General features: G+C 42.4%; 1 protein-coding gene across 1 annotated transcript in view; it reads right to left on the bottom strand.

Annotated features, from left to right (window-relative positions):
- The window catches only part of pdzd8 (PDZ domain containing 8), a 53,210-nt gene that overhangs the window by 5,825 nt on the left and 24,674 nt on the right, over positions 1-22,711 (bottom strand). The window contains exon 4 of the mRNA XM_079511525.1: positions 115-277. Coding sequence (XP_079367651.1) covers positions 115-277 — 163 coding nt within the window. The remainder of the gene's footprint in view (positions 1-114; positions 278-22,711) is intronic.

Here is a 22,711-nt window from a genome sequence, read left to right as displayed (position 1 = left end):
TAAAGGGGCATTCCACTCATTTTCAACATTTTACTATGTCATTTTTCATACTTACAGTTCTAGGAAACACAGAATGGGGGGACTGGAATGCCCCTTTAACACTGCATCTCTCACCTCCAATGGCGATGAGGCGATCCCCTCTCTGTAGGTCTGCCAGGGCAGCAGAGGAGTTGGGGGTGACCGTCTCGATGCTGACGTGAACTGCGTCTCCCTCACTGGCCGGGACATGTCTGAACGTCATCCCCACACTCCCACATGGCCCCTTAATGACTTCAGTCTGGAAGACAGAGACACATGCACACATGCACGTACACACACACAGAAAAGAAGAACAAAAACCCATCAAATTCACATAAAAAACGTCCGTTAGCTGTCAGAAAGAACTCAATAATTTATTGTGCATTGCCGAAGCCAAACTACAGCATCAGCTGCAGCATGACAGCACTACAATAATGGGAAAAATAGAGTCCGCAACACTGGTATGAAAACTCAACTTCAACGTGGAGTTTTCATACCAGTGTTGCGGACTCTATTTTTCCCTCTTGTACTGCCTTTTGTCCAGCACCTGGGCTAGAGTGGAGGTGCATGCTCTATTATCTTTGTTAGCACTACAATAACTAGAAAGGTCGCAATTTAAAAAAATTGCAAAGTGTGGTTGCCGCAGTGGCTTACATATGCCCCTCCCACTGATATTGCCAGCCAATTACAATGTTGCGTCACCCCTGCGATCATGCGTAAGTAATTCGGATGGGATTTATCCCCCCAAAAAACTTTTTTCTGCAAGAAACGGTTACATTTTTCGCATTTGCGGCGCCCCCTATGGATGAAAATGGAATCGCTTTTGGCTTTTGGTTGATTAAACCACCCGCGACATCTGATTCAAATTTGGGATGGATTGGACATTCTGTTCGTGACATTTTTTGTAAAATAGGCCCCTCCCACTAACTTCGGACGACGATTAAGGCCGAACGATAAGGACAAAAAAATTTCAAAAAATCTGAAAAAAATTGAAACGCGGTCCGATAGGTCCAGAGATCATGTGTACCGATTTCTGTGAGATTCGGACAAAATCTGTAGAAATAGAAAATAAAGGTGTGTTTTGAAGAAAAATCTAAATGGCGGAAAATCTATCCTGACGCAAATGGGCGTGGCCTATATGGGGAGATGCGTCATGGCCCAAGGAATACAGGGAGAAAGGAATTTTGAATTTACGACCTACGGTTCAAGAGTTATAAGCCAAAACGTAAAGTGGGCTGTTATAGCGCCACCATGAGGCCGACCGATATAATTATAAGTGAATTAATTTTAGTAAGTATTACGAATTATCCCTCCAAGTTTTGTAACTATAGTCGTTACGGTCTCCGAGGAAAAAATACTTGAACGTGATTTTTCGCATTTTCCCATTCATGTCAATGGGGACATTTAATGCACGAATAAATTAATATCAATTAAACTATACAACATTTCTCTTAAAAACGAGCAAGCACACCATTCCCGTCCACCATTTTTCCGGTCAATTTGAGATATGGCTCAAGTACGTACAGTCAAAACTGTAGGAGGAGTAGTACTACAAAGTTTAGGGTTACTCTAGCGAAATAATAAAAAAAGTGTTACAATTACAATAGTCTGGTTGCCCTTTAGGGCAACCACACTAATGAACATGCTGATATTTAACCACTTAAACCCTAACAGTATATATACTTTATTATTATATGTCAAATAGCAAAAAAGGCGGATCTACAAGCTCACAGAACAGGGTATATCTTCTTCTTTATTTTAACGAAAAATGGCAAAATTCTCTTCAAGTTCACAGAGCTTCACAGCAAAGTGAAAACCGAGAAACTCAGAAGGTTGCCAAGACCAATGCAATGGAGCTAAAGCCACATTTATATTTTGCCACACAACCTTGTATTGTAACTCACCTGAAATAACAGATTTTTGAGTGACAGTGACAAAGTATAGATAAGGCTTAATTCTATGGGAAAAAATGGACATCTGCAATTACAAAATTTCCAACCCTGGAGGTTACCAGCTGTCACAGAGCACACATCATATCCCACGGTGCACCTGGTGATTTTACATCACAATCTTTTAAGCATTCAACCACATGTTATACTTTGTCTCATGGCACGTGCGTACAAATGCCTTCTGTAGTCAGTCAAGTTTTTGAAAGAGAAGTCAAAATGTGTTCGGGCCTTGATGACATTTTAGACCAGGGGTTCACAAACTTTCCCATGCTAAGGACCCCCGCATAGCCATAGGCTCTGGCTGCAGCACCCCTATTGCTAAATTACTTTTTAGAATACATTAGCAAAAAAAAGAAGTGTCACATCGCAACATGTTGGGTGAACTTGGAGATGGAGATCAGCTATTTTCGCTATTCAAAAGTTTTGAAAATGTTTTAAAGTTTTCACAATAATGACATGCCCAAAATAAGGATGCCAGGTTGAAAGCTGTTAAAAATAGCACAACACACAAAGAGATGTTAGTGAGGTGAAGGCAGGGGGAAAGAGAGGGCGGCATTGAGAAGAGCAAAGATAGGTGTCCCAGACTCGGAGAAACAAAAGAGATTGAAACGATGTGTGGGAGACTGAGACGAACGACTGTAATTTCCCCTGCTGTCATTTGTTATGGTTCTGGGCGAAGGCAGTGATCGAGTTAAGGGTGGCCATGAATAACCAGATGATCTATACAAGCTGCCAAGGAGGGGAGGGGCCCAATCACTTTGAAGCTGAGGCATAGATAGCCTTGATACTGTACATTTTGATAAAAAACCTAGCGGGTTTGAAGTTGGAGGGAAATTAAAGAATCCGGCTTCCTCCATTGTGCAATAATAATCGAAAATGCTTCATACGTGAACGCAAATCAAGTGCATCTTCTACAACATGCTTGTGTACCGAATACTGATGCCACCAACTTAAAGAATATGCAATATATGAAATATACATCTGTTCATGAATAACTATACATGCTCTCCGTAGAGGGCTGGATAAAACTAGCTTCATGAGGTTAAAGAACATTACCTTTCTCTAGCTCAGGGCCCCCTGCCCTTTCATCTGCCAGTTGACTTATTCAGTTAACACTGGTGTGTGGCTCCAGGCTAACCTGATCTACCATCCTGCAGCCCCTTCCAGAAGACCATAACAACATTGAAGAGGCAACAGGTGGTGGTGAGCAGGCGGTGGGAGGCTCAAGTACTGTGTTCAGGTTACAACAATCAGTAGCGTCACACACTGCCAATTACATTGTAGATAGATACTATCTAGAAAGCAGCCGTGTCATTTTAGATTGAGCTACGATGCATTATTTTATACTATTTATGAAAAAACATGACAATTTGTGCAATTCTTTGCATATATATACAGCTCCATCTCAATGTATTATAATATTGTGTAAATGTTCATTTTCTTCCGTAATATAATTCAAAAAGTGAAACTTTCATATTTATTCTCAATTCATTGTGCATAAAGTGAAGTATTTAAAAGCGTTTTGTTTTAATCTTGATGATTATGGCGTACAGCTCATGAAAATCAAAAAATCCTATCTCAAACCATGTTTGATATGTTTGATCCACTGACAGAGTGTGCTTCAGTATGTTGACAAGCTTCATGGAGATGCTAATTTTCCTTTCCAGCTCGATTTGGCACCTGCCGACAGTGCCAAAACTACTAGTAACTGGTGTAGTGACCATGGTACTACTGTGCTTAACTGACCAGCCAACTGGCCTGACCTGAACCCCGCAGAGAATCTAGGTTGTATTGTCAAGAGGAAGGTGTGAGACATGAGACTCAACAATACAAATGCATTTATGGCTGTTATCAAAGCAAACCTGGGCTTCCGTAACACCTCAACAGTGCCACAGGCTGATCACCTCCATGCCACGCCCCATTGATGAAATAATTTGTTCAAATGTAGCCCAGACCAAGTATTGACTGCATACATTAATATACTTTTCAGATGGTCGACATTTGTTTAAATTTTTTTAGTGGTCTCGTAAAATATTATAATATTTTGAGATAGGATTTTTAGATTTTCATGAGCTGTACGCCATAATCATCAAGATTAAACAAAGAAAAGGTTTTAAATACTTCACTTTATGCACAATGAATTGGGAATATTTGAAAGTTTCACTTTTTTAATTATATTAGGGGGAAAAAAATCTACTTTTATACAATATTCTAATTCATTGAGATGGAGCTGTGTGTGTGTGTGTGTGTGTGTGTGTGTGTGTGTGTATATAAACTCCAATCTTTGCTTCCAGGGGTCCATGGAAGCGGCCAAACACATCATTTGGGGGGTCCTTGCCTTGAGCACCACTGACATTTGAGCACCACTGACATAGCAACGATCCGTCTAAAAAACAAACAAATGCAACTAAGAACTAATGCCATGTTTACAATTGATTTTACAGCGCAAAGATCTAAAATGACAACAAAAAACATAATATGTTCATTCACCCTAGTCTAGTTCAATATGAGGCTAAGCATACAAGAATAAAATTAAGGGTGGGGGGGCACTTCCATTACAAAGGGGTAAACATCCTCTTTGTGTTGGAGGAGAGAGCGCTGTGTGATCTAAATCTGGGTCCTTTTATCTGAGAACGGCTGCGTTTGAAAGCGGTGAGGTCCACTTCAATCCACCCTGTACTATCAAGGATGCACTGGTCAGTTACAAACAAGGTGAGGCTACAGCAGAGGTATACACTTTCCAATCTGAACATCGAAGAACAAGGATGGGGGAAAAACAATGACAGCGCCAAAGTTGGGTTAACCCATCTCATTTACTGCCAGAGTTTCTACGTTTCTACTATTGCAGCCCTTGCCAACGTTTGAGCGTTTTTACTCATTTTTCAAGACCCACAGAATATTTTGATCTATGACGATGTAAACACCAAAAGAAAGATATGATTGTACAAAGGGTAGGTACTGTATATTAATTACCCTCACTGAAACCCCACAGTATGAATAAAATCCTTTTGTCCACCTAGGTTATCAATGCCCACCAATCTATAGTACACAACACATAGAGGCATTATGGTATGTCCACAAGATTCCACATCATTCAAACAACAAAAAAGGCAAGACACAGAGTGGTGGAAAAGATGAATCCTGTCGCACATAAAAACAGCACCACTGAGCAGCAATTAGGAATGATTTGCAAGGCTGAATGCCTACTAAAGAGCAATTATGGCCAAGACGAAGGGTAAGCCACAGGGGGCAGCGTGGGCCAGAGTCTGGCAAGCAGGTAAACGGATGCTGTCTGTTGACAGTGGTGTGACCCAGGGGGGGTCCCCACTTGATTTTGGGGGGTTTCCAAGATAACAGTGAAGTAGTGAAAATTGAAGGACGTTTAAATGAATGTATTTAAAGAAAGAAAGAACTGCATCAGACGTAATCAACAAACTATACCATAAAAAAGAAATCATGATCAAATTGTCAAATAATGAGGCAACAATGCCTGTAGATCGGATACAATATCTGTGGAACAGAGTCAAACTAAGGGCACATTCACACCAGGATGTTTTACTGCGATTAAAACAAATCCTGGAGTGTATTGTCGGAAAGTGTGCTTCGTTTGGGAAGGTGTGAAGGCTCATTCGAATTCTCCAGTGGATCAAACAATATACATGTAGGTCGCTACAGGTTGCAGTCGCTGTACCGCACTGTTGTGACGAAAAGAGAGTTGAGCCAGAAGGCAAAGATCTCCGTTCACCGAGCAATCTTCGTTCCTACTCTCACCTATGGTCATGAAGTGTGGGTCATGACCGAAAGAATAAGGTCGCGAATACAAGCGGCCGAAATGAGTTTTCTTCGACGGGTGGCTGGCATCTCCCTTAGAGATAGGGTGAGAAGTTCAGTCACACGAGAGAGACTCGGAGTAGAACCGCTGCTCCTTCGCCTGGAAAGGAGCCAGCTTAGGTGGTTCGGGCATCTGGTTAGGATGCCTCTCGGGCGTCTCCCTAGGGAGGTCCTCGGCGCACGTCCCACTGGGAGGAGACCCCGGGGCAGACCAAGGCGCAGTTGGAGGAAACACATCGACTCACTGGCCTTGGAACGTCTCGGAATCCCCCAGGAGGAAGTCACTAATGTTGCTCTGGAGAGGGAAGTCTGGAGCACTCTGGTGGAGCTGTTGCCCCCGCGACCCGACTACGGATAAGCGGTTGAAGATGGATGGATGGATGGATAAATGTAGGTGTGAATGCAGTGCACACAAAATAGCAAGTGAACAAAAATGCACTCGATAATTATTATAGTAGTGCATGTTTATGTATTATTCTATAATGGATGATAACTTCTAACGCAAGTTATTAACTTTTTATGACAATATCATTATTAACGAAATAGGAATAATTTAAACCATTCTGCACATAAGTTGAAATATATTATTATTATCATCACATAGCTGAACAATGTTTTTTTTACGCCCAGTCATGATCCATGGACAGTGCATTCACCATAACTACAAAAAGGCTGTAGGCTAATAGGCATACCCCAGTCCCATTATTATTTATCTGATGAAGGTGGCTGGTGGTTAGCTTAGGCTATTTCAATGGTGGCATTTGTCCTGGTTTGTCGAACAGATCACATTCACCTTCACCAAGGCAAGGTGGAGTTTACTGGCCAGCTCAATAACAGACATAATATAGCCTACCTACATGGGGTGTGTGGTTGGTTGGTCAAAGATGCACACAGTAATAAGGAATAGGAAACTAGACAGTGGGTCTGACCCACTGGGGTTAGAGTGGGTCAGACCAGTCCAGTCGCTGTAGTAGTACCGTAGAAGCGCGCCGCACACCTCTCACTCAACTCTGATAAGGTACCGTAATAACAAGTGTGCACCGTGACCACAAGCTATGATCCCGTTGTCACCGTGCCTGTCCTGACCGGGTGCGCGCGTGAACGCTTATGTTCCCGAGGATGTCCTTTATTACATTATATGAATAACGTGACATTTATTTTGCATTAATATAATATTCATTCATTTTCAACCTCCTGGCCAGGGTGGGGACACAAGGCTGTGGGGGGGGGTTTGGGGAGGTGGCCGGTGCCCAGCACCAGCGGCTACGGTATGTGGCTTAACTACTACGCACGTACTACGCACCTCAATTCGTTTTCTGTTTTTGTGAAATATCCCTTTTTGTTGCTTGATGATTACGTACATGACTCACGTACAGACTAGTATCAATGGAGTGATTGATTTTCCACCCTGAATTAGAACAAAAAAATTCAAATATTATGCAATACACAGCACACATTGTAACAAGACCAGTCTTTGTGGTCTTTTAATATTGTGGGAGATCTAACAGGAAGTGTACAGAACACCAACTATTGACATTTAATTATGTTACCGTGACATTGATATTTGTTGTTTGAGTATGTTATTCGTCTGGACTGTTGTGCTCTCGTGTGCGTCTGCAGGTGCGTCATAGCACTGGCATACAGAGCTATCAGTTGATGAAAAAAATCAAATCTGAATTATTTCGTGGACCCCCTGGCTATGCGTCGCGGACCCCCAGCGGTCCACGGACCCCACTTTGTGAACCACTGAGTTAACGCACAGCTTACTGTATATGTTAAGTAGGTCGCTAGCCTCCATAACAGTAAAATAACAGCATCTGAATCAAACCCTGCTAGTGTACTAAATTCAAATATAGGCTATTAGATTACAGATTGGAGGAGAAGCAAAGAAAATCTGGTGTGGAAAGGTTAGTTAGTTAGTTACCTAGCAGTAAACACAACCACAATGTCTTGACAGTTCACTCGCTCATTCTCAGTTATGTTCTTCTATATTTAAACCACAAATTAAAGCACAAGACATGCGTCCATTAAGCAGAGACAGACAGCCAGGACGCAGTGATCCGCGACATTACATGACAAGCGGTATCATAAGAATAAGATTCTACTTAGTAGCTACTTGCGAAAATGAATGAGTTTCTTTTTCTCCACATTTCTCTCCCTCTCTCTGTCCTCACCGCTTGTCTTTCTTTGGAGATGCTGAGAAACTGTCAAATTTAATTTAATTTTGCCTAAGAATGAAATGCACAAAGACATCTAAATAAAAAAACATCAAACTCTGGGAACAGGTTTTCTGACAACAAAACACTATAGTAAGAAACCAATGAAATGATTGTACAAACATCCCAATTACATCAAAGGTTGAAAGACAAGCAGTGAATGTCTGTATGTACAGTATGTGTGTGTGGGTGTACAGGTGACGAGGGATACTAGTGGAACCCGGTGTGGGGGTGAAGACAGTGGCTGTGTGTGTACACTTGTGAGGGCTAGCCTTTGCCTCCGCATCCTGCCTACACAGCTCTGTCTCATTTTCATATGAAGACACACAAGGCCATTCTTCTGTAGTGCAAATATCGCTCCCATCCTCTGCCACACGCACATGCAATCCCCCCATCCTCCCCACACACGCACACACAGCTCTCCAACAGATCTCCAATGTATTAAAGCTTATTCCTGTCTGTTTCATGCGTGTGTATACAAACCATGGCCCAATCATTTGCATTGGCTACACTTTCCTCCCAAAGGCTGGGTGCAAGTGATGTGTGCCTGCTAGAAGCCAATTGATTTACATTATGTAGCTGTGTACCTACAGTACAGTAGCCCAGGCCACTAATGCTAGCTAGCCTAATGCGAACGGCACTGTCAAGTAAGTACTACCTGTATGGCGTCTGTCGGGTGGAAACCTCATACAGAATGCATGGATTAAAGCAAAAATAAATCTCACGACTGAAGAAATGTGTATGACCAAGTCCTATTATCTGATTTGTGAAACCACGTACGCAACATGCTTCCATAGAAGACATGCTGGGTATGGAACCCAAATGACTCAAAATCAGTCATCATGACAACTGATAACTTAAATCCATGAAGCATGTCCAAAACTGTTACTTTTCATGATTCAAATAGCAGATCTACAAGCTCAAAACGGTGTTGCTTTGCGCCACATTTCGAGCTTGTGGATCTGCTACTTGTGATGCTTGTGTGACATGTTAGTATGATTACGTACAGTAGGGCAATTAATTGACTTGTTCCAGCAATGCTTCGCAAGCCTCAAGGCCTCGATATGTTGCCACGCCTGCCGTGTTGTCAAGTGATGTCAAAGTCACAGCGATGGGGGTGTGGTTTGCATAATCTTTGGTGGGAAGAATAGCCTAGAGTACATGTGTGTCAAGTGATGTCAGAGACATTATAACGTGCTTAGAATGATGATCTCACACCTTTAACCCTTTGGACTGTGGATGTTGTATCTTAAAGGTGCATGTGAATGTTGGAGATGTACCGTCTGCTGCTCAGAAGTGTGGCTGAAATCCAAAATCTCAAATAAAATGTAAAAAAAAATAAAAAAACAATCTCTCCCTCCCTCTACACTTTGGCGAGGAAAGTAACTGTTTGGCAACTTTCCCCCTCTGAATGACACCGTTTGTCTTTTACGGTGGATATTTCTTGAGGCTGAACAGTGGCGAGCAGAGTAACCTCGTTAAGATTGACCGAGAGAACAAGCAGCTCTTGATCCTTCTCTCCGACACGAAGAACAAACATCAAACGTAACAACCGTGAATTGCCCAGATGTAAATATAGCAATTCACCATCAATTTCAGCAAACCCAGTAGTCCTTTTATCTGCGTTGCAAACAAAGCTAGCAAATGAAAGGTTAATATGTTCAAATGGCAGCCAAGTACTGCTTCAAGCAGATGCTTTGTTGTTTCCCTGTCCTTTTAAACATAGCACCCAAATAAGAAAACAGTGGAAGAGTTGGGATACACACACAGAATAAGGCTTTTAGTTTGATTAAGCCATCCCAGCCACACAAATGAAAAATCTGTTCACCTTTAGGACAAACACTTTCCTTTCAATTCGATTTAGAATTAGACAATACAGAAAGTGCACCGAGTATGTCTTAAAACCAATAACATCAATATACAGGCTATACAAAATGGATCAGAAACCGATGAGATAGCTCCATTGTGGCATTTGTTTCTTTTTTACATTTTTATCCTTACATTTTTGTAACCCTTTTTTCACCCAATGTCAATGTAATCCTGGGCACTACACTCCCTTTGCCAACCTGGGGAAAGCAACGGATTAACCTCATGTTCCCCTCAATGCATGAGGAGTCCATGAGACGGTAATGTGTTTAACAGTAGCCTCGGTCCCAGGCTTACTTTTCTGCGAAAAGAAGAGCCTGGTCACAACGTAAGGCAGAGAAGCTATCGGCGGATGTATCCTCCGGAACATCCGTCAGATGTATTTCCCCCGGATACGATATTTTCCCGACCAATCACAACACTAGTTTCATTCGCGGAGAATGTAAACTGATTTGTAAAGCATCAACGTCATTTCCTTGGGCGATACTTCCGCTGATAGTCTTTTCAGCGTAGGTCTTGCCCAGGGTGGTTTAACAGAGGACTCAAACTATAGTTGAAATCAAATCAACTGTGCTGTGCTCATATGAATAGTTTGACTGATTATTGGAATGATTATATGTCTACTTTTGGTTCCCAAGTTAACATATTGGGTTTGATTTTGATGTTTTGTTTTTCTTTGTACTTAGTGTTGCTCTACTTGGACAGATGTTGGAAATGAGCACTCGTGCTACTGTATATACACTTGCATCTGGTTCATCCAATATGATGACATAACATTAAACAAATTTAATGAATGAGAGTACAGTGCGAAGAAAATAAACGTAACATATCTTAACAACTTACATGTGAAAAACATGTGAAAAACTCAAAAATTAAAGATACAACTAAACACTGTATATATCTCAAATAAAAATACAGCTACAGCACTAGCTGAAGAAGCTAGTCTTTAAGATGTGGTTTGTTTGCTGAGGGGTGGTATGGGAGCCTGCCCTGCTCTGCTGTTGACCCGAGCAGAACAGTTACTACTGTTGCTTGGCTGAACTGTGCTCTCCTTTTCCGGCAGGTCTAGGGGGTTGCACGTACAATGGTGGATGCCGGTTGGGACGAGCAAATCCTTTTCCTTGTCACCGCGCTGCCCAGTAATCTAATCTAATACCACATGTCAGATCGATTTGTGTATGGTTATAGGGTACAAGTCCCTGCGAGGCAAGTAGACAGCAATTCGCTGCCACGTCCAATTAGTCGGCATCATTGCAGGGGGCGTGGATGGCCAGTGGCCACAAAGGTATCACATGGGTACAGCTCAGGTTGATGAACGCGCACGTTAAGAAAATCACAAGTTCCAAATGTGTAAATCGAGGTTTTGAGGCCAGAGAAGCTGTACAGCAATACCATATCATATCCCCATTTGTGATAATTCAGTACCATTTTATACACATTTTAAAACGGCTCACATCACTAGACCAGTAAATGACTCAATATTTGAACAATGGTACAATCTATTCCTGTTTAATGACCTGTTTAATGGCGGAAGAGCAATTGGAAGTAACTAATTAACAAAGTCTTCCATTTAAAGGAGCATTCAGTGATTTGGGTGATTTGGAAAAAAGCCCGGTCCACCCGGTAACAAGATGTGCACATGCACACGCTCTACAGTGGGGGAAGTACAACAGACCAACAGCACGCGCACCAATACCAGCCAAACTCGATCATGATTGGAGGAAGGCACCTCTCATCCTGATTGGATGAAAGCTTTGCCACCCAAAGCCCAAACCGAAACTAGGGTTTTTTGACCCCAGGGGCTCACTGGGGACAGGGAGGAACTGTCCTCCCTGTGATATTTGAATTAAGTCAAATCACTGAATATACCTTTAACAAAGTCTTCCATTTAAATGTATTGTGGGCCATTTCTTGGGCAAAGCTCCCTGTGAAGTCCCGTTTTCATGCTCACATCAGTCATCTACTACGATTTGAATTTTCAAGTTGTCGTTATATCATAGGAGGCAGGTTTCAAAAGCATTAAAAACAAAGAGTTGTTATGGAGATAGCATGACGCTCACCCTCCCATCATCCACTCAGTCCCCTTTGTGTTACATTTGCATTGTTTTGATGAAACAAAAGTCACCTCTCACAAAGCTCACGTCATCTTGAGCTTAAAATAATGAAGACGAAAACCAGCACCAGGGAAACACAAATATATCATCGTCACTCTCGTGTAGAAATCTTGTATGTCCGAAACCGTTAATTTAGTCATATAAGCTCTTCATTAATTGGTTAAATATCTATAACAGCAGCTTTCAGGTCCCCAATTTAAAAAAAATATATAATCTACACTCTTGCTTGTGGGTCAGATATTTGTGCTACTTTTGTGTGACACTCATAAAAACATATAAAATAGTAGGGGTGGGACGATATGGGTACCTCACGATACGATATATATCGCGATATTAGGCCCTCGATAACGAAAATATCACGATATTCGATATATTGCGATATATCGATATATTGTATGAAATTTCATCAACGATATATCACGATATCGGCAAATATACAAAATACTTGGAACTGAAAAAACGCTATTTTCGTGCTTTGACACAGGGAGGGACACAGACATAGCTGTCTATAGTGGTTGCACCACTCAAACACTAAATTAATACTCAATAAACTCCCCCTTTGCCTCATACCCTCATCATAATACCTTACAAACACCACCAACTGACCATTATCACTGGTATCATCATAATGCCTCACAAACACCACCAACTGACCATTATCACTGGTATCATCATAATACCTCACAAACACCACCAACTGACCATTATCACTGGTATCATCATAATGCCTCACAAACACCACCAACCATTATCACTGGTATCATCATAATACCTCACAAACACCACCAACTGACCATTATCACTGGTGTCAATGGACTTGTCCACTGCTGGGGAAATGCATTCTACATTTTGTATTCCCACAAAGCTGTTTGGACAAATCAGTATCACCATCCAGTAATTCAGTACTTCTGGTTGCTGTGGAATCTGAGAGTGGGATTTGCTTTATTTTAGCTGTAATTTCCTCCTTTTCTAAACATGTTGTTCATCACTTCATTATGAACAACATAAAAATATATATATATATATATTTTTTTTTTCTTTTCTCGATAGATATTTTAATAATCGATATCGATTATTTATCGCGGGAGGACGTATCGATATATATCGCAATATCGATATTTCAGCACACCCCTATAAAATAGGTCAGAATTTTGCGTACAATGAAAGGAAGGAATAGCACATTTCCTCCTTATCACATTGGCATTTTCAATGTTTTGGCTCCTTTGAGCACAAACGAGGGAGCTTGTCCATCATGCAAATACTGCTAGCATGGCTATCTCCTTTTTCAGTGAACTTCTCACTTGATAGCGCAGTCAGGGTCCGTCGAGTGCCTTACAGCTTATAGTCAGCTGACAGATTAACCCTTTAACATTTATGCAGTATATGCACAGATTGGGACTTGTGTTGGAGGCAAAAAATGGCTGTACTTTCTCTGGCTCGAGTGCTTTGAATTAATATCTTGTCTGAACTTGGCCCTTAAGTTAGAACTCAATCATTTCTGCTTTTCAAAGAAACCAGCTCACAGAAACCCTTAGTTAGGGAGGAGGGAAATACATAAAAAAAGGTTTTATTTCATTTGACTCCCATTCTGTGGTTAGACTGGTGCAGTACATCGAGTAATTTTACTTAAGAAGAAACAGAAACCACAAATATACTCAATGTTGGTATAAGTGAATATCACGTTGAATATCACTTAGATGGAAGAGAAAAACCAGATAGTCTATCTAATATGGGCTGACGGATCCTTGCAGAAAAAAAACTATTATTAAAAACTAAAGAAAATGGGTTGTTTTTCACGATCACAGTTAAATGACCACTGAAGATTTTACTATGTGGCAATTGTAATTAAATATTATTTCTGAGATTGCAAAGGGGTCAAGAGTACACGGGAGTACAATAGTACATTTAGTGGTTATACTTTAGCTGACAACAGCAGTGTGTGGCTAAGGCCACTGTTCAGAACATAACAGAGGACTAATTGTGATATTAATAAGCATATTAACCAGAAATAGGATGTAAACCAGACAAGCTGTCAACCTTGACTGACATCCAGTATGACAGCACATTATACACCCGTGGTGTGTATGTCCTGATAGGAACACACACACACAGCACTCAAGAGCATGGGGCGGGGAGGGCACTAAATGGCTTCCATGCACTGGGTTTTTGCCTAATTTCTTATCAATATTGGCATTATTTTGAGATGCTAGTTACAATTCTGACGCAGATAACAGGAGGTCATTTGTGCTCTGATGAGAGACGCCGCCTGCGGCATCAGAAAAAGGCATTCCAGATGTAAATGGCAGGAAGCCTGTAATATGGCTGTCGCCTGGTCCGTCATGCACACGTTGGCGCGTCAATTTTGTTCCCTCTGAGCTCAATCGATCGCCACATAGTGATTAGAAACAAATGCCTTGTGAGATTCACTGCTCATGTCTTTTGATCTCCTTTCTGCCTCACGGCCAGGTGTGGCAAAACAGAATTAGAGAGGGCCATTTATTTGGCTCTGCTAGGAGGAAATGGCTGGCAATACTATACTAGTCAATTCTGTTTGCTGGGAAAACAGACAATGAGCCTTCCTTTTGGATAACACGCTGTGTAACCACATTAGGTTGAGAAATAAAAATCTGGTTTTAGATTGTGATTCTTCAGGTTAAAAGTATCATGTTCAGAGCATATGCTGTAGCTTCTTGGGAAAATGTGAACTCGAGCAATAAGATGCAAACACAATACATCAAATGGTAATAACAGAATAAATGTCTCACAGGAAGCAATGAGGTAAAAAAAAAAGAAAGAAAAAAAAACACAAAACTTGTTTGGCTGGTCGGGCAAGTGCGAAGGATGTGAGATGGGAAAGAGGAGCATTCTCTTCATTAGCGGAACGCCTTTCAAGGAGAAGCCAGGGCGGACGTTCAGATGCACGTAGGCAAGCCTGAATGGTACAACAAAGAGTAGCTGTGGGGGAGGTGCAGAGGATTCACTGATCACTCTGATTGACACAGGAAGTGACCGTTCTGCCTCTCCAAACCAGCAGCCAGTGAAAATGCCAAGGGCCAAATTGATGATGCTGTGTTTAAGTGCGTGTGACTCACTGTACGTGTATGTGTAGACAAAGACAGGGAAATAGAAATATACCGATTAGTAAGCCATCTTCTGCATGACATGATTGGCATGATTGACTTTTATACAACCAATAAACACATAGACCCAAGTCACTCATATGTCACACCTATGTTGTACTGTATGAAGCCAAGTGGACAGAGAGGCCATAAGGGAATCGGAAGGTCACCCGGTTCAACCTTTGGGGTCTATGTGTCAAAGTGTCCCCCAGCAAGACACTTAACCCCTAACTGACCCCCAGGTGCTGCTAAAAATAGTCACTGCACCTATATAGGCACCTAATTATAATTACAAGTCTAATGGTTTAGGATGGGTAAATGCATGAAGGACGAATTTCATGCATGTGCAAATACTCCTACAAGATTATTATTATTAGATGAATTTTTCAAATTCATCATGCCTTCAGAGATGCTTTTCAGTTTCTCCAAATGAGACTGGGCTACGTGAGGTCTTTCTGGTCTATAATAGGATGTTATCTCCCCACGCTGGACTGTGGATGACGCTTAGCAGAGGGAACCCGCTGGTGAGAGCAAGGGGTGACTAAAATGGTAAATGGTAAATTTATATAGCGCCTTTATCCAAGGCGCTTTACATAGATTGTGCATTACATTCACACACACATTCATACACCGATGGCGGCGGAAACCATGCAAGGCACCAACCAGAACATCAGGAGCAATTAGGGGTTCAGTGTCTTGCTCAAGGACACTTCGACACCAACTCTGGGGGAGCCCGGGTTCGAACTGGCAGCCTTGAGTCTCAGAATCCCATCTGAGACAGAATCATGTCCACTGAACACTTAAAGAGGAGTAGTTCACCTTAAAAATGACTTATTTTCTATCAATTACGCACCAGTTTTTGTCACATTCCTAAGACAATAATTTGGTGACCAGCGGAGGCTCTAGTAGGAGGAGTATTTAGGGTGCACGGCCCAACACAGACACACAGTATAAGTTTATCTACAATATAATGACTCACTCACCATCTCTATTGTTGAGAGATGGAGAGGTGGGTTTTAAAAGGACAGAAAGAATCCGTTAAATTGAACTCCTAACCACCAAGGTTAAGCAGTTCTTTAGAAAGCAGGATTTCCGTCTGCCTGTGTCTGGGAAACTGGAGACTTTGAGGCCCAGGGCCATGAGAGACCACACACACGGCAACAAAGAGACAACATCCACTGGTCAATAGGTTATTCACACAAAGTACAAACGAGGAAAGGAAGCTCGGACTGGAGGCTACATCCAATCTTGTTACAAAATATGGAATTGTGCTGCTGTTGTCGGTGAGCGCGTAACACACACACACACACACACACACACACACACACACACACACACACACACACACACACACACACACACACACACACACACACACACACACACACACACACACACACACACACACACACACACACACACACACACACACACACACACACACACACACACACACACACACACACACACACACACACACACACACACTCCATCTCTGTCAGGCTGTCAGAAGACATCAGCAGCACTCATCAGCAGATGATGGAATCGGCAGGGCAGATGATGGAATCAACAGGGCAGATGTGTAAACACGGCTGACAGAGCCAACCCTCACCGCACCCCACAGCACACCACGTATCATTACTAAAACAACAGCCTTACACTGAATTGGGAAAAGGCTGAATTATCGTATCTCACCGGTTTTCTCTCTTTTTGTTTTTGATGCATGTACGCAAGTGTACGGACACACATGCACGAGCCGCATTACACACGTTCACACTGCAGGTAAGTTGTAGGGTCAAATATGAGCTAATGGGTAAAGGAGATCCCTCTTCCCAAACGATCAATACAAGGAAGGGAAATCCGCCCCAGGCCATTAGTCGGCAGCATGCTGTGGCCTTGATGCGCCCACAGTGAAAGCCAACAGGACACAAAAGATACAGTACATCAGCCCTGTTTTTTTTGTTTTCTTAAAAATAAATATTAGTATAGAGGGTATGGGCATGTATAAAGTAGGTGGGAAAGTGAGTGACAAAGAGAGTTTAACGTCGTTTAATGCAATGCAATCTGTTTGGATGTATGGGCTGTCAAGGCCAGAAAGTAGTGTATTGCCACTCAGTAGGCATCAATTCTGGGTATGATAATGATGTCACGCGCATGCCCTCTATTCATGATATAAATATGCACTTATGCTTAAGGTATTGTACATAATTATAATTATTACCAAAGCTGCTAGGACCTTATCTGGCCGCAACAGGTTCACATCAGGGATGTTTTTTCCCTCATCAACCTGTCCACAGATCGATTTATCTTTAGAAAGCAGCATTTTTAAGGTTAACAGAAAAAGATGCATTTCTTAGCCTCAATTCCTATTCAGACAAACAAGGAGTGATTCCATCTTTTCAATTGGGTTATTTAGACCCTGACGCTGTTGTTCAGTAGTACACAATCATCATTTAAAGTGGAACAGGTGGAACAGGGCCAGACGACACAGCACTTTAAACCCACATGACTAGTGGTGGGTGGGTGTCCACATAAAGCTATGACAAAGCTTTACCACAGAGTTAAATAACCTGTTCAGACACATGTGGCAAGTACAGTATTATTAGCGTATTCTACGTCCGAGCATAGACATGGTAACGCCCCGCCTGCCTCTGATTGGCCTACCGTCACTGCACGTCTTGCCTGTCCTCCGAGATGCAAGGGTACTCCGTACAAGAGAATGGCAACACGCGACAGTAACTTAAACTAAAACTTAAAAGGCAAACTAATATTGTTTGGGCCGTTTGCTTTGATTGAATAAAGTGTTAATTATCGTGTATTAATCTAATTATAGTAAACTAATACTATTATACTAAAAAAGATGAAGATCAAGGTATTAATCTAATTATAGTAAACTAATACTGTTATAGTAAAAAAGCTAAAGATCATTTTTACAATAATGTTTCAAGTTTACACATGTATACAAATAAACAGGCCAACGGCATAACATTTGTTTGCCTCTTCTACAAAAATAAAAGTTACTGATCGCGCGTGCCAAGCTGTCATTCTCTTGTATTATATCGTACTTGTATTATTTATTTCCCACCACGGAGTAACCTCACGGCATACTATCAAGCATCTTCCACCTCGGAGGAAACTCTGGTAAGGCCGGCAGTGTCGGTAGGCCAATCAGAGGCAGGCGGGGCGTTACCATGTCTATGCTCGGACGTAGAAAAGATAAACGCGTATTATCACTGGGCAACTACGTTGACATCTCCAACATGGCCATACAAAGACCATCATTCAGCATCCAGTGATAACACTAAGCAAATAGAATGAAGGAGGGAGTTCAACAGCTCATTAAAATGCAGTCCCTGGCTCTCCGTTCGATTCAGCACCAGTATTGTGGGTCTATTGTGTGCGGCCCCTGGAACCAAACAGGAGCACGCAGCTGCAAGATGTAGCTCTGAAGCCAAGCCCTGACAGGCAGGCATGTTCAAGCGGTCCATTCAGGAGCAGAGCTGCCGTGCCGTGCTACTCCAGACAGCAGGGTTTGCAGCCTACGGTCTGCACCAGAAAGACAGCAGGTCACACTAGTTCAAACGAGAGAACGTTCAAGAGTAGCAGCCAGGAAAAAAAACATTAACATACATTGTGTGTGACGCAGCGTGTTTGAGAGAGGAGGCGAGGGCGTCTCATCTCCGGCAACCACGCTCATCTGGGGCTGGTGGGGGATGCGGTAGGAGATGGGAGAGCTAAGGGAGAGTGACCTTTTCCAGATGGTATAGCCTTTAATCCATGCAACAGAGTCCTGCTGGGAACACAAAGACTGGAGAAGTCTGATAAATTAGACCCAAATGCCATTGTATATCTGCGTTTCCATGTGCATATTAACAAGAAGGCACTTCAATGGCTTTGAATTTGGCTGCCTTCGAGAAGGGCCACTCTGGCGGCCATATTGGTTAAGTGGAAACAGTCACGGCAATCTTCAATCAGTTGAGCCCGGGCCCGAATTCTGCTTCTGTGTTCCAAACAAACACTTGAAATTATTTCAAGAATAAAATGGCACAGAATAAATAAAATGCCCAATGATGATCAATATGGCCATGACACCACACCAGGTGGACAGCTATAGTGTTGCGCTTCAACAAGTTGACATCGGCTCTATAGTTTACTTTAAACAGTCACTACACTAGTATATTAGCCAATAAATGCCTGACAGCATGTCGGCATAAAGATCCTGTCTTCACTAAATATGATCTGGTTTTCCGTATTGATAAAAGCATGTCTGACCACTGTGACCAGTCATGGTCTCTGCTCCATGAAATACACAACGCCCCAAAGATGATTTGCTGTGAATCACATGAAAACAGTGAGAGTGAAACTGTGTCACATCATCAGCACAGAAAGTAACCACATGGACCAGAGAGCTAATGTATCACTGCCACCTGCTGGAAGAACAAACAACTACTTCAGACTGATTAAAATCATCCATTGAAAATATATTACACAGAGCAATTACATTTCTCAATGAAACTCGAATAAACTTAGGCTTCCACAAATGTCATTCATAAGCGCTACAGAGCAATTAGGTTTGACATTTTCCTCTCAGAGAGTCATTAGTCACATGCAAACAGCATTGATGTGACATGATGATGTTAACATTTGTAATATATTGCAATTAGAAAAGGTTTGCTTGAGTGGCCTGGTGGTTTTCTTTGCTATTCCAAATGTCACGAGAGAACATTGAAATGAACATGAAGAGGGAACAGTCATAATTTGTGTCAAAGCATCAATAGGTCTGGCATTTGACTCAGAAGGTTTGCTTTACACTGCCAAAGCATGTGAACACAGCTGTATAAGCATCACCACCAAACACTGACACTAAAATAATGATTTTTTATTATGGCCTATCCACATTAAAATACCCATTTGTAGTATAGGGTGGTCAGGTGTAGCGATCAAGTTTGATCTGAATAATGTATGCATAAGATAAGACTGATAGGCCTGGGCCATGGCTCAGTGGTCCAGGCACCTTGGCTGGTAATCCAGTCTGGCAGTGTGCCGCGGGTTCGACTCCCGATCCCGACGACCTTTACTGTATGTCTTCCCCCCCATCACTCTCCCAATTTCCTGTCAGTCTACTGTCTGTCCCTCCATAAAATATATAAAATAAAGGCGAAAGCCACAAAAAAAAAAAAAAAAAAAGATAAGACTGATAAAACTCTTCACTGATCCCCAGAGGGAAATGTTAGTGTCATAGTAGCAACAGCAGTGAGAATGAAACACAACATTTTGCCCGAACCCGACACGACATTTTCAGGCTGGGCCGGGCCTAAAATGTATGCTAAATAGTAGGGCCATTCTGGTATTTACAGGGGCACCAGAGTCCATTCTGGTATTTACAGGGGCACCAGAGTCCATTCTGGTATTTACAGGGGCACCAGAGTCCATTCTGGAATCAGTAGTCATTCAACAGAGAGTGCAGGTATTAAAGGCCATTCTGGTATTTACAGGGGCACCAGAGTCCATTCTGGAATCAGTAGTCATTCAACAGAGAGTGCAGGTCTTAAAGTTCTCATGTGGGAGTTTTTATTAAGTGGTGCAACCACTTCCTTAAGTGACTATGGGTGCGTTCGGAAATGCGCACCGGGAATGTGGTCAGTTTGTTGAGTGTGGTGGGCGGTGACGTGACTGACGTCACAGAGTGCGTTCAGTGTGCCTTATTTACGAACGACCACAGCTGTGACGCATTCACACTGGACAACCCCAGCTTCAGGGTAGGGTCTCTCAGTGCGGGCACTCGGCACACGCGGTGCGCAGCGCACTGGATTTTCGAACGACAACGCACCGAGTGCACTGAATAAACGAACGACAAGAGAGCACACCAGTGCGTTCAGGGCGCATTTCCGAACGCACCCTATGTGTGTGGGTGGGTGGGTGTGTGGGTGTGCGTCCGAGCATGAAAACAGCATGGTTGTAACTCTGTCATTTCTCAACCGTTTCGGACGCGGGGCGGCTCGCCATGTGTGATTTTTTTTGGTTGTGAAGCCTGATGGTTACATGCTCAACACCCCTCGAAACACATGTATTGCACACTGCACTTACTGCAATCAATTCTATTTGTATATATCACATTACAGAACAGATTGACACAAATTGCTTCACACCGTTGGATGGAGAAACAGCACTCTCTCGATTATGCTCCGAGACGTATATCACTCTCTCAGAGAAGTAGCGCTCTCTCAGCTATGCGTACTGTAGCTGTACATTTCTCAAGATAATTCATTTTAGACTAGCCCATTTTGGGCGGGAACCCCTTTTGGTGTTAGCATTATGTTATGCTTTAGCTATTGAAAAATAGCAGCTCTACAAGCTCATAGCACGCCACCGAGTGGCGCGCTACGAGCTTGTAGGTCTGCTATTTTTGAAAAATCGAAGAACAACTGACATAGAAACATAGCTTTTTCAGAAAACTGTAGAAGACATTTTTAGAATCTGATCTCAGGTCAAAATGGGCTAGTGTGGTTTTATCTGTGGCTACATGAAGTTAGCGACCTAGCTTTTAGCCACGGCCAGTGTGGGTGTGTGAGTGTGTCAGAGAAGGGTGGAGGACAAACCAACGTCGTCTCACATGGCTTTGAAGAGGAGCAGATCTAAAAGCTCTCAACATGCCATACTGCAAAGCGTTGTGGGCTTGTAGATCGTCTATTTTGATAAAAAAGTTAATTAAACGTATACAATCTCATCAGTATGAGCACATTTCTACACACTTTCTTTTTTACTAAATTTTTATCCCACAATTTTGTAACCATGTTTTCACCCAGTATCAATGATCTAATCATTCTAATGTAATTTCCCCTCTATCAGGTTGGCCAGGGGGAGACAGTTTAGAGACCAGGATTACTGCATGTTTTTTTTAGAGTACAGGGAGAACATGCGAACTCCACAGACTCCACACAGAAAGGCCCTTTCGCCAACCCCACCTAGGGTATGGGCACTGATGACGTGGATGAGAGAATACGCCCCCATCAAAAAGTTAAGGTCTCCACACACCGGAATTGGATGCGAATTCGGATTTTTAGCGGCGTTTCTCCATCGGTTTTCCGAAAAACGCGGCCGGTGTGCAACCACCTTTAATGTCAAGCCCTGAATGGATAACATGCTTATACCAATTTTAAGATGTATAATACAGTATACACAGCCGAACCCAGCAGTCAGTGTGATTCGGTACCCCTCTCCCAATAAACACACCTACCCTTCTTTCTTTTCCATTTGTCTCTCTACCCGACCAGTGTGTGTATGGTTCCTGACAAGGGTAGATCTTAATCGTCCAACAGTGGGCCCCCAAGGACAAGACTTTGGAATCATCATCGCATCTAGCTGGACTCATAGGCTTTTATCACCTAACCACCACTAACATGCAGAACCAAAACAACCTCAGAACCATACTGTTTATGTGGTCCGTACCTACCTAGTAATAAGACAAGAGCCCGTTCAGAAATGACGTTATGGTTGGAAAATATGGGTAAATGAGGTACATATGGGTAAAGTAAGGGCACTTTAAGCAATACACAAGTTAATGAAAATGTCAGCACAATGGAGGCCAAAATAAATAT

Source organism: Electrona antarctica, assembly GCF_951216825.1.
Source record: "Electrona antarctica genome assembly, chromosome: 10".
Classification (NCBI taxonomy): domain Eukaryota; kingdom Metazoa; phylum Chordata; class Actinopteri; order Myctophiformes; family Myctophidae; genus Electrona; species Electrona antarctica.
This window is presented reverse-complemented; position numbering and strand designations above follow the sequence as displayed.